General features: G+C 37.0%; 1 protein-coding gene and 1 non-coding gene across 2 annotated transcripts; both read left to right on the forward strand.

The window, feature by feature from the left end:
- LOC116254638 (probable serine/threonine-protein phosphatase 2A regulatory subunit B'' subunit TON2) lies at window positions 1–10,810 on the forward strand. The gene is made up of 12 exons (XM_031630158.2): window positions 1–393; window positions 478–569; window positions 652–714; window positions 846–944; window positions 1,792–1,950; window positions 2,209–2,280; window positions 2,592–2,724; window positions 3,089–3,153; window positions 3,889–3,964; window positions 7,386–7,487; window positions 8,448–8,640; window positions 10,411–10,810. The coding sequence occupies exons 1-12, from the start codon at window positions 255–257 to the stop codon at window positions 10,658–10,660; spliced, it is 1,443 nt and encodes a 480-aa protein (XP_031486018.1). The 5' UTR covers window positions 1–254; the 3' UTR covers window positions 10,661–10,810.
- LOC116255339 (small nucleolar RNA snoR104) lies at window positions 9,270–9,386 on the forward strand. Its single transcript, XR_004172843.1, has one exon. It is a non-coding gene; the product is annotated as a small nucleolar RNA snoR104 (small nucleolar RNA).
- Window positions 10,811–12,930: the final 2,120 nt, after the last annotated feature.

A 12,930-nucleotide genomic window follows, 5' to 3' on the forward strand; every position in this document is an offset into this window, starting at 1 on the left:
CGGATTTCAGCCTTCAACTGGACGTTTTTGCTCCTTCTCCTCCCCTCCGCCTCTCTTCGGCGCCAACGCTGATGCTATAAAAGGGTCCACAGAAAGCCACGTTACGGCCTTCACCTGCCGGTAACCAGATCGAGCGAAACGCCAACAGATCCCCCTGAGAAGAGGAGTAAGGGTCAGACAGCAAGCCCCGGTACGAGCAAGAGGAGAGTGAGGGGAGCACAGAGAGAGGCGCGAACCGAGGGGAGAAGGGAGGAATGTACAGCGGTTCGAGCGATGGCGAGGGCCATGACTCCACTCAGAAGAAGATACCCCCGGCTTCCTCGATGCTCTGGGTCCGCAACCTCCGACGCTACGTGGGATCTGGCGCAGGACTCGGCTCTGAAGCCCTAATGGGTTCGTTCTCCTCCCTTCATGAGTTTCTCCTTTGTGCGAAATTCTTAGGGTTTCCTTTTCGCCTGATTCTGTTTTGAGCTGCAGAACTCGAAACGAAGAGGATATTGCTTGATTTATTCAAGGAAAGGCATCAGAAGAATGCCGAAGCTGGTGCCATCCCTAGCTTCTATAAGAAGGTGAGCTTGTCGTTTCTTTTGCCTTTTCCTTTTCAGTTTCCGTGCTCGTTTATCTGTTGATTTTAGTGTGTTTTTAGTGCAGAAACCGGAGGAAGGGTCTATTAGTCATAGGGTTCAGAGACTAGCCAAATATAGGTTTCTCAAGGTAATCTTCTTTGCTTTCTTGCATGATCTGTTTTTCATGTTCTCTGGTAGTTTGGAAATTTAGGGACGCGAAAACGGTTTTCTTATGTGCCTCATTCAGCCACATTGTCTTTTTCTTTTGCTGCGATGTAGAAACAATCAGATCTCTTGTTAAATGCTGATGATTTGGATGCCATGTGGGTCTGCTTGAGAGAGAATTGCGTGATCGATGACACTACCGGTGCAGAAAAGGTTAGTTACGATCTCTTTTTTATTTTTTGGGTTGGGGTAATGCGTCTGCTTTGCGATTCTTATTATTTTAATTGCTTATTAAAATTGGAGAGTTTGTTGTGCAGACTACTTATTTGAACCGTTGCTCTAAGCTAATTTGAAAAGAAAAAGGGCAATCTTTTTCTCAGTAGATGGACAAGTTAAATATCAATAACCTATGAACATGATCTTTTCTGCTTTAGGTTTAGGTCTTGTCTGTTTAATGAATGCTCTTTTTCATTTACTTGCGAACTGAACTGAGATCTAAATTGTTTGGTGTTAGTCTTTCGTATGCCCAAATATATTTTTGGCCACTTGCAATTTTAAAATGATAGCAGAGGAAATATCAGTATATTTATTGTACTTACTGTAAACGTTACTCTGGAACTGGATGACAAGAAGATATACTTCTAACGTGCATTTGTTTTATACAGACTAAGTAGATGCACTCTCTTTTCTGATTCAGAAACATCAAACTGCCCGGAATGCCTATTTGACTAAGTATTGTATTATATGTTGAAGAACCAAGTTGTGACATTTTACACTGTCATGGTACATGTAGTATTATATATCAAGTAATGGAGTTAAAAAATCATAGCAAATGGGTTGTACATGCTACATGCTCACATGAATACATATGCATGTACATATCCTGATTCCAACATAAAATTGTTTGTTTACCTTTTTACTTTTTTTTGTCATTATGAATCATTTGATCTCAATCACGAGCTGTTGTGTTATACCTTGCAAATTCAGTCCACTAGTATCCTCATTTCAAGGTGCGAGTTCTATAATTATGAGTCTGATTTATGAAATTCTGCTAGTGCAGATGAATTATGAAGACTTTTGCCACATAGCTTCTGTTTGTGCGGAGCAGATTGGACCAAAATGTCGCCGTTTTTTCAGTCCATCAAATTTTATGAAATTTGAAAAAGATGAGTGTGGAAGAATAGCAATATTGCCATTTTATCTCTATGTGATGCGGACGGTATGGTGTCCTTTTTTCTTATTTCCTAGCTTTATCTCTCGCTTATTGAATTTGAGACCTCTTGTCACATCTGTCCTTTCCCCTGCCCCCATGATTTTGTGCCTTTCTTCTCATTGCAAGGAGGATGGACCCTCTCTCTCTCACACACACACACACGCACACACACACGCACACACACACACAAATAGACTTATCCATGCACCCACACACAGATATTGTTGCATACCTATGATCATGTCACTTGTGTCTTTTATGTAGGTTTCACTCACTCAAGCAAGAATTGATATGAGTGAGCTAGATGAAGATGGTGATGGGTTTCTGCTACCTCATGTAAGATTTCTTTAAAGACATGTTTTGTAGCTTCTGTTCTAGGAATTGCATAACAAGTTGGTATTTCTTTTAGGATAGATATTTCATCTAAATTTTAGAAGCCTTCCACTTGATCATAGAAATTAATTCCTCAAAAAGTTATGGTTTTAACGACTATATTCTGTACACCTTTTTTACCCTAAGCCCATTTGTTTAAGCCTATTTCATGGTGTGGTGAACTTGCCAAATCTTGACATCCTTGTGCTAACTTCAGATGCCATTGCATTCTATCTATAATCAATAGGGAAGCTGATTTACCTTTTCGATGCTAGGAAATGGAGGCTTATATCAGAGGCCTTATCCCTAATCTTGCTCAGCTCAGAGATATGCCAACCGCTTTTGTGCAAATGTACTGCCGTATAGCTGCACACAAGTTCTTTTTCTTCTGTGATCCTCACAGGCGAGGTGGGCCATCCTTTCCTGAAGTGTGATTTCTATGGAGAATATTTTGTTTTTTTCTCATCTGCAGTCATTAGTGAGCTTGTACATTATTATTTTTATGTCCTTGTATTTGTTACATAAGCCAACCTGGAGGATCAGATATGGTTTGTTACACTTATTTGTGCATGCACGCATGGTATTTGGAGCTTATTATTTAGATTGTGAATAGCGATAAAGAGTTATCATACCCCTTAGACATGCAGCCATGTGAATGTTGCATGTCACTAATGCATAATCTAGAAACTGATTATGGTTATGTCAAAACCAGAAATTCAATTAGCAGCTGGAATCTTCTTTTAATCCTTTCTAAACAATTTTCTTTTCCCAGGGAAAGCCTGCATCAAGAAGATCCTTCTTAGTAATTGCCTCCAAGAACTAATGGAACTACACCAGGTTTGCTAATTTTTAAGGGTTTTTTGTTTTTTTTCTTTTACCTTGCAATGTTAAAATTGATTTAGTTACTTTATTTTCTCTGAACAGTAACAACTAACAACCCCTTCTGATTTGAACATATGCAAGTCATCATGGACTTTTAATTTCATATGGTTAATATTAGATGGAGGAGATCTTTTTGTTCTGTTGATTAGAAGAATAACAGATCTTAAAAGGATTGCATGGATGATAAACCATCATTTTGTAGTCAAAGTTTGTAAGTGGAAGTTGCCATGTATCATGCCTGCATGCTATTTTCGGTTGTTGGTAAGAAAGGAAACTGGTGCAGGATGCATCATGTATCATCTTTTTTTTGAAGCAGGAAACTCTTGGAAACTTCAAGAGATTTTAATAATAATATCCTTATAATTACTGTTCTGTCACTTTGCAAAATAAAAAACAGGTATCACTGTTTGATTTTTCACTTTTTATAAAGCTGATGATAAATCTCATGGCGCAATTTATGTAGCATGGAATTGGATAGAGCTATTAACTTCAACTACAGAATTTCAATTATTTGTAGTTTCAAACTTTAAATGGTGCTCAACTTGACTTTTTTTGTTTGTTAATGCTTTAATAGTTGTACATCTGTTTGCGACAATATCCTTCCTAAAGAATAGGAACAAATTTTAGAGTTTTAATCTAGTTTACTATTTGGACTGAATGCAACAAGGATCTTGTTTTCCTGGGATGCAGGAAAGTGAGGAAGAAGTAACTGATGCAGAGCAAGCAGAGAACTGGTTTTCTCTCGTTTCTGCCCAAAGAATATGTGGTAAGAAATTTGCCATTGATTGCTTCGAGATTGGTTTATCAGTAATTTCCTTTGAGTTGTGACTATTGTTTTTTGGAAGGATTATGGATCAATAGGTGATTCTAGTTATGAATTTCTATTGCTAATTGTTATCCTTTGCAATTAGCTGCCTGTCCAATTATTTTAGTAAACAGGATTACCACATATTACAATGACCAACATTTGGACAGTGTAAAACTGAAAGGATGTGGTTAAACTCAGGGACATTAATAAAGATAAAAGAAGCAGAAAATCATAAAAAAATATACAGAAATCACAGCTCAAGGGAAATGTCATTATTTACAAAATAAACATCAAATATCAAGTAACCAGCAATTTCGCAAGAGTAAATCATTAAGTAGATGGGTAAACAGTTACGGGCTATGAATGAGATGCATTTTTGCCCCAAAATGGTAAAAAAAAGGGTCAGTTTGAAAGACGTGGAAAATCTTGGTTTTAAAAGAACCAGGTCTTGGCGCCAAACCAGGTTTGGCAACTCACATTTGTTAAAAACCTGATTTTTTCAGTATTTGGCGTAGAGAAAAACACAGATAGAAAGGACATAGAGAGAAGGACAAAAGATAAAGAGTAAACAGACGAGATGGGGACTGAGACGTCTTTCCTGAAAAACTCAGATCAGATCTGTCTGAGCAATCTTTGTGGAGAAGTTGCTGAACCCGTTCTCTGACACCATGTCAGTTTTTGGTATATCAGTCGTAATATTCATTGCAGTTCAGTCTTGCAGAAAATAAGGAAGAAGACAAGAGGAGAGAAGGGATATGACTGCCATAACTGCACGCAGTCTCAACCTTAAACTTTATTATCTCACGTTAGATACAAGGCCAGAATAATAAACCAAAAGGCTAAACCAAATTACTTCATATGCCATTAATGAAACATAAAGGCACATGAAAAATAAAACAAAAATTTAACAGCGCTTATTTCTGACAGATTTGGGTCTGGACCAAGATCGAAACCCGTCTGGTCATCCTCTAACATCATAGACCTACTTCGCAGGTGGTAACTTATTTTTTCTTTTTTGAAACAAATAGCAGCCATGTCTTGGCCAACCCAATTAAGGAAATGACCAGCTGTTAAAAGAGAATGATAAATATCCACTGGCTGTTTCCTGTCAAACCTGTCAATTAAGAATGACTCACCTGGGGTTTCCAATTTGGGTGACCTCTGATCCATTTTCTCGCTTGATGGATGTCAGGGGAGCAAAAAGGCCTGCAGTTGCCCACTTACCAGAAAATGGGTGTTTTATTGCAAGGGTGAAAAATAAGAAATAATATATTTTTCCTGTCAAAGAGGAAGTGGACTTCCAATGGGGGTTTAGTTGGGGTTATTGGTTGCAGCCCTTGCCCTTGAAATTTCGGTTGGGTCTCCCCCTCTTCTTCAAGCATTTCGAGTACCACCTCTCTTCTTCAAGCATTTTGAGTACCAGGTTTCATGGGAAACCTGATCCTTCTAAATTTGAAAGCTCAATTTTATAAATTTAGTTTTGCATGCAGCTTATGTTTTAAACCTGATCAAACATAATTTAAATTTTAAAGTTCCATAGCTACAAATATGACGATATTTTTGAAAATATCATGATATTAACAAAAAAATGAAAAACATATAAAAAGGGAAAATATCACGATATTTTGAAATAAAAGTTAAAAATCAATTTATTGTGATTTAACTTGATTTTATCGCGATTTTGGCGATTTTTTCATTTATTTTTTATTTCATTTTCTGATGTTATATTTTTGAACTTTTGTTTCATTGTTTTATTTCCTCTTGTTTAGGTATTTAACATGACCTCCTAAATGCAATACAATACTTATTAGTTTTTCATTTCTTGTATTTTCACCTAACATTTTGATTTTTTTTATAACTCCGAGATTTTTCCGAGAAAAACAACTTTGTTGAAAAATACCCGAGAAAGACCTTGCCGATAAATTGCCCAAGAACGATATTTGTGGCTATGATTTAAACCACTTAAACTGCATGGTCCTTAAACTGATTAAAAAATAAATAAAAGTTTTACTCCTCAAGTAACTGAATGGTCATAATTAACTTTGAGTTTCGACCATGAAGGTGGAAACATGCCTCCATGCCTCAAAAGTAGGAATCGAGCAAGCTTCTCTTTTGTGCACAAAGTCAGCCTCAAGTTGCATTCTTTGCTTAAATGTATAATCATAAATCTCACTGCATTCTAGAGGGTAACATAATAGACAGAGACAAGAAGTCCAGTAAAGAATTTGGCTTTTACAGTGTCTATGCTCTCTCAGAGTCTCAAAGGCTCAAACCAATTTAAACAAATCCACGTTTTCATGTCCCAGAAAAAGGTTAGCCACTTATAACTATGTACTGTAAAATATGTGGGTCTATCATAATAAACACGATATACAAGACTATAAACCTGAGTTAGTCTTAGGAGTCTAGGAGATGTATTTTATTGGTGTTCCTTGTCATAACAATTATATAAAATTGTCCTTGTAATTGCAAAACATATGGAGATATATTGTTTAAAGCAATATGATACATAGCCATTGTCACAAGTATTGTTATATTCCAAAATATTGCGTTGAATATGTGAAAAAAGTGAAACATGATGCTTTGGGGAAAAATGTCAAAAAGTGTAAAGTGTAAGCGTTGCAATTTTTTTCATATTTTTGAAAAGTTTTTTTAGTATTCTAATGCTTTTTATGTTTATTTTAAGTTTTAACATTTTACTAATTGTTTTTATTTCTATTGACGCTTTTGTAAGACAATTAGTGTAAATCTCATATTCTCGTAATTTTTTGTTACTGCTTATATTTTGCTTAAATTCTTGAATTCCCAAATCCCAAGTGCATGAAATCGACTAATGCCAAGAAAAGTCTTCATATTGACAGCCAACAGCATGCTAGTTTTCCAATAATCTGCTGATATATAATTTTGAATATTCTAAGATATTCTATGGGAGATTGTGCATTTGCATATATGAGTCAGAGGTGGAAATATTTACTTTGGTTGGTCTGAGACAATGAGGGATATCCATGGATTTATGGTAGAGCACTACTACTACATTTTCTGGTTGCCTTCTTTCCTTTGTATGTAAACAGGAAAATAGAATGGACAGGTTGAATCTTACCTATTTTATCATTATAAATGTCAACATATTTCTTTAGTAATCTTTACATCATTCTTTGATACATGTTTCATGTTCTCCTGATCTTAAGATTCCTTGGCATTTATGCCACTTGTTTATCTAATCAGTATTTTAAATTTTTGCCAGGCATGGTGATGTCACTTTGTGTATTTTTTGTCCTCTTATTTTTTTCTGATGTAAGGTTAAATTTTTGCAGGGTAGATCGCTAGATTGTCATCAGTTTGAGTGTCAAGTTTTTTATGTTTCAATTGATTTCTGCAGATATGTTTCTTGCTTTGGATAAAGATATGAATGGAACCTTGAGCAAACAAGAGCTCCAAGAGTATGCAGATGGGACATTGACCGAGATATTCATTGAACGAGGTCTAGCTTGAACTTTTCCTTTTCAACTTTGTTAATTTATCTGATGTAGAAAAAAGGACACAAGTTTCTATTATCTGTAGCAAATGCTGCATATATTATGTCACACATGTCTGCAGTCATGATACTTCGGCACACCAAGATGCTTCATGAACACAATTAAAAGTTTTATTGCACTCAAATGCTGTCACTGACCTGCTTAATTTTTTTTTTTATGATATTGATTCTCATTTTACTTACTCCTGTCCTTTCTTTGAAAAATATGTGTTCTATTTATTAGTCATTTCATTTGAGTTAGTTTCACTTTGCTGTCCTTTAGTATGATGATTAGAACTGCTGAACAAAATTTGCATTTTAGATGGTATTTTTGCAGGCATACCGTGTCATATTGGCCCTATCCATGTTTTTTTTTTCACTTATCCATGTTAGATAGTGGGTATGCCTTCTTAGTTATGTTGTGATTGCAATATGCTTTTTATTTTGCTCCTAATGCTGTGTGGTGCCTGGCAATTTTGTCTTTCTGTTCTGGTAAAAAATCTAGGTTGGCCTGTACCAAGAGCTTGCAATTTCATGTGTCAACCTTGGTTTTCCCTAGCTTGACTTGATGTTATGATCAGAGTTGATGGTCTGTTTCTAGTTAGGACTTTGAGTCCCTGATACTTCAGATGAAAGTGCTGTTAGTTTGCTTTATCATGTAGCTCTCTTGTAAAATGTGGAAGCTGTAGGTAGTGGAAAGTTGCTTATTTGAACTGTTTTATTCTTTTCTTATTGCTTCCAAGATGATATCCAGATGATTTACCTGTACAATTTCGTTTTGGATATGTGTGCCTTCTGGATTTGGGGGCCTCCCATCCCTATTCAAATGATGTTGCCTTATCTTCTGTATCTCTATTCGTACTTCATAGAAGTTTGTGCTTTTTCCTTCTAGTGAGCTAATCATGGTAACATCTGATACTTCTACAGTGTTTGATGAACATGTCCGCCGTGGCAAAATGGGTGGCGGGAATGCCCGAGAGATGGACTTTGAAAGCTTTTTGGACTTTGTGTTGGCTCTTGAAAACAAAGACACACCTGAAGGATTGACATACTTGTTTAGGTGCCTTGATCTTCATGGCCGAAGACACCTTACAACAGCAGATATTCACACTCTCTTTAGGTAAGCCTTTATTGGTCATTCTTAATTGAACTTATCATATACGCTCTCCTGGATCTTCAGGTCATGTTATGAATCTTTTCTACAGTCTCAATTTATCCTGTAATGTACCCTGGTCCTGACTTTTTTTTGTTTGCCTATGCTATAAATCTTTAGCCAACATAGTGATCACTTTCTTCTAGGTAATACTTTTGTTCATGTATTACCCCAGAACCGCGTTTCTTTCGTGGAATTTATTTTTTGAGCCAATGCACTAATTGCTTTCTTCTGGCCAATGTTTACTCCTACTTTCTTGGCCATATGCTGATACAGTTTACGTTTATTCTTGTCATTCTCCAATTTAAACTTGTCTGTAGGGCATGACTGTTGACTTTTCTCAAATTTGTTCTTGGATTTTCTGGCTTCTGTAAATTTTCAATTAGATGGATATACCTCGGCCTGTTTGCAATGGTTGACTGGTATTTCTGATTGTTCCAGTCTGATTTATTTTGACGGTCACCCCTGCCATTCTCATCACCTAGTGCATTGTTGGTTAGTCTTGAGTTCTTAGAGCCTAGCTGCCAACAAAGAGTAGGCTTTTATAGGAACCCTGTTTTTCACTATTTTTCCATTTGAATGTGGAAGAAAAGAAGGGGGAGCATACAGCGGATGGATGTTAACCTGATACATTCTTCCAACATGGAATATGTGATTTCCTGCTTGTGGTTCTTGAAAGATGACCCACGAGCCTCAAATTACATTACATTTTCATTAAGATCATTTCTATTTTTTATGTCACTGTTTCCAATTTATTCTGTGCATGAAGTGGATTTATATCATGCTTTGGATAATAATATATGGATTTTAGCTGGGTCAGCATGTGTTATTGGCATGATTTTACATTCATTGTAGATATACGGAAAATTGTAAATATGGTGCAATATTCGATCATGTGGTGGTTCCATGCTTTATTCATTTTTTTACCTTTGTAACTGCTCAGTTTTGTTTTGGCATGCACAAATATTATTGCACATGGCTCTTATTTTTTGTGCACATCAGCTTAATTGAATATGTTTACTTCCTTCTCTGGCTCCCTCCTTGAAAGTGATGAACTTATTATCATCCATTTAATTCCTAGAGAGCTACTCGGGAACTTCACTATTATCCTTCCATTTTGGAATCCACCCCGTTGCGTACTTGCTCTACAGTGAAAGGTGTCAATTTTTTGTTGAGAAAGGATAACGAAGCCTGTTAATTGTTTTTGGGTTTTTTCCTTGTCTTTATTCTTTGAAGAATAAAATCAGGTTTTTGTCACTCCAGCTTAAAGACAATTTGATTTGGTTCGATGCTTCTCTGAAATACTTTTGAAAAAAAAAAAAAAAGATACCGTTTGGAAAATTGGTCTTGATAACATTGCTTTAAAGAGCGAGGCGTGGTCCTTTCATCCTTTTGAAGATAGCCTGGCGGACGCTCCACTCTGCAGAGTAGCCTTCTGCCTTAATAAATCAAGGTGAGAGTTCTGACAGTCTTTGGAACCGTGTTATGGTGAAAAGGTTTGAGCAGTTAATTGGTTCATGGTGGTATCTCTTGGTGGCTAAGAAAAGTTCTCATTGTTATTGCGCAGTAAACATTCTGATTCTCTCGTTAACTTTCTAAGCTTTAACTTCTGTTGCAACCCTGGCTATGTAGAGAGGTCTCGTCCTTACATACATGTTTGATTTTGCTCTCTTGTAAAGAATGCACCTGAGGGGTTTGTTTTTCAGTATTCCTGTATTTTTGCTATTGAAACTGCAGAGATGTACACCGGAAATGGATCGAAGGCGGTAATTATGAGCTCTGCATAGAGGATGTGAGGGATGAAATATGGGACATGGTCAAACCCGGCGACCCCCTGAAGATAACATTGGCGGATCTTCTCGCCTGTAAGCAAGGAGGCACGGTGGCCAGCATGCTGATAGATGTTCGGGGCTTTTGGGCACATGACAACAGAGAAAATCTTCTACAAGAAGAGGAAGAGGCAGAAGAGGAGAGTCCTCCTTCGTGAAACAGTGATCTGTCGATGTGTAAATAAATTTGGGCTTGGAATTTCGGACTCGGATGCTCGCTTGCTGAGGTGACCACTACCTGCTGTAATCTAAGATGTGCTTTTTGTTATTTTAACAGCTGAAGGTCGTCCTTACACCTGGACCTCTCACGTCTCACTTGTACATTCTCTCTCTCTCTCTCTCTTTCCCTATCTAAACGTGATGCAGATAGATAGGACTTAGGTCGATAAGAAAATTCACGAGTAATCAAATGGAAAGATTGGGGTTCCCAGTTTCGTATGGACATTTGAAGCTGATGATGTAAAATTTAATATCTGGCCTTCTACTTTGTATGTTTTGAACTTGAACCCGAGTCTGAGCAAAATGGGGATCCTCATTAGAAAATGACATCGACGGCCACCCTCCCCAAGTGTGTTTGGGTCGGGCCCCTGCGCCTTTCCATGCCGTTGTTAGAACTGGTTTGGGATTCAAGTTCTTCCTTTAAATTAAATTTAACTTTTCCAAAATTGGAAAAACTAAGAATTTGACAAGTTGTATAAGAAGCTAACAACTCACCCATGGTTTCGAGATCTTGGACTGCATCGAAGACCTCCTGGGTGAAGTATGATATATGATAATGTCCTTCAACCTGAGTTGCCTTTCACACAATTCAACAAAGTAGTACCCACAGAAATCAGATGGACCGACATGTTTTCTACACACCCACTTGCCCAACCAGATATGCTGCGCCCATGTAGAAAGAATTTGTCAATAAATTAATTTTTACCAACAACGATCACCAGGTTGTGAAAATAAATAAATAAAATGGTACAACTAACAATATGTATATTAAATAGCCATAAGGTTCAGGATACCGATAACGAGATCGATTCACGTCCATTATTTTCTCATTAGGTTTGACTCTTTCCATGACTTGATTTGAACAAGCTCTTTAAGCCTGAGTTAGATCGACCGTCACGAGATAAATTCAAATGGTTCGCCATTTGTGAATTGCAAAGGTTAAACCCAAGTTTATACCAGACCCGGCAGATGTAACTCTCCGTTCACTTTTTTCAATGACCTGCAGAAATCGCAAGCTTGTCAAATTAAACTATCATCGTTCATCCAAGTGCAAAAAACCGTAATAAAAGCTCCCCATTCGGTGACAATAAGATGCTCGAAAAAGGGATGGGCAACTAGAGGTCTAATCTTCCACCACTTGTGCCCCCTACATTGCATTACGACCCCTTAAGATCGCATTCTTCTATTTGTTTACATTTGAAAATAGAGATGTCAAAATGTCCCATTTGGACGAAATATCTAACTGAACCGTTTGCAAACAAATCACATATAAAAAAAAAATCTCATTGAGAAATTAGATCATATTCAGAATTAAAAGATATCTAATCAGATTCAAATACATAAATATTTGATCGGATTTATTTTGAATAAATATTTTATATTCAATGCTCTTACGTTTAAAAATCCTTCAGATTGGTTCACAATTCAAATTCAGAGATGAATGTGAAAATCAAATTCAGAAGTGAAAACGGATTTCAGATTCATGTCCGTTTATGATTTTAGTTGTTTGTATTTGAATTTGAATATGAATACAGATACGGTCGAACAACCTATCTGATTTAAATCCAATTCATTGACATCCTATTTAAAAAGAAATGCCTGCGATCGCCAAAGTTTTAAATCCATTCATTTAAGCCGCATTTCTAATAATTCTAAGCAAGCTCAAAAGTAAGTTGGGGACTAGTTTCGAGATTTTGTGATTTTACATCACTAGTTTTGTTTTTGACCTGGCATCCCATATTCAATCCATTTATAAAATTTGGTAAGAAGACTATAGGCGCCAAAAAACATCTTACGATAAAATACAATAAAACACGTAAGCACGCACCAGCTGCAACCGCCACAACAGGCCACCAAAGGCGGGGGAGTTGCTGCATGCATATGATATCATAGTACCATTGAAAGCTAGACAGAGAAACCCAGTTTTAGAAAACAGCAGCAAGAGACCGCAAACGGTGGGACCCATGGGCATTCCTCCACTAAGACTGCACACTCCTTGAAAGGTGTACTCTATCCCACCCAATACAACCTAAGACCTACTTCGAGCTTCTTCTTCCCTGAATGATGGGTTGTTAACATCCTACTCACAAAGGAAAAGAAGCAGCAATTAGGCCCAAGGAAATTGGACATGACCTATTTGATGGGACCGACACAACTCGACTCCCTTGAATAGGCATCGAGGAAGGCCAGCATCAAGCAATATAACAAA

The sequence above is a fragment of the Nymphaea colorata genome, chromosome 5 (assembly GCF_008831285.2).
Source record: "Nymphaea colorata isolate Beijing-Zhang1983 chromosome 5, ASM883128v2, whole genome shotgun sequence".
Taxonomy (NCBI): domain Eukaryota; kingdom Viridiplantae; phylum Streptophyta; class Magnoliopsida; order Nymphaeales; family Nymphaeaceae; genus Nymphaea; species Nymphaea colorata.

What these genes read in the sequence shown, in the direction of transcription:
- LOC116254638 (XM_031630158.2), top strand. Translation starts at nt 255, where the DNA reads ATGTACAGCGGTTCGAGCGATGGCGAGGGCCATGACTCCACTCAGAAG. An exon ending in TCCCTAGCTTCTATAAGAAG is followed by an intron (nt 570 to 651) that starts GTGAGCTTGTCG and finishes TTTTTAGTGCAG; the next exon opens with AAACCGGAGGAAGGGTCTAT. An exon ending in CGAGATATTCATTGAACGAG is followed by an intron (nt 7,488 to 8,447) that starts GTCTAGCTTGAA and finishes ATACTTCTACAG; the next exon opens with TGTTTGATGAACATGTCCGC.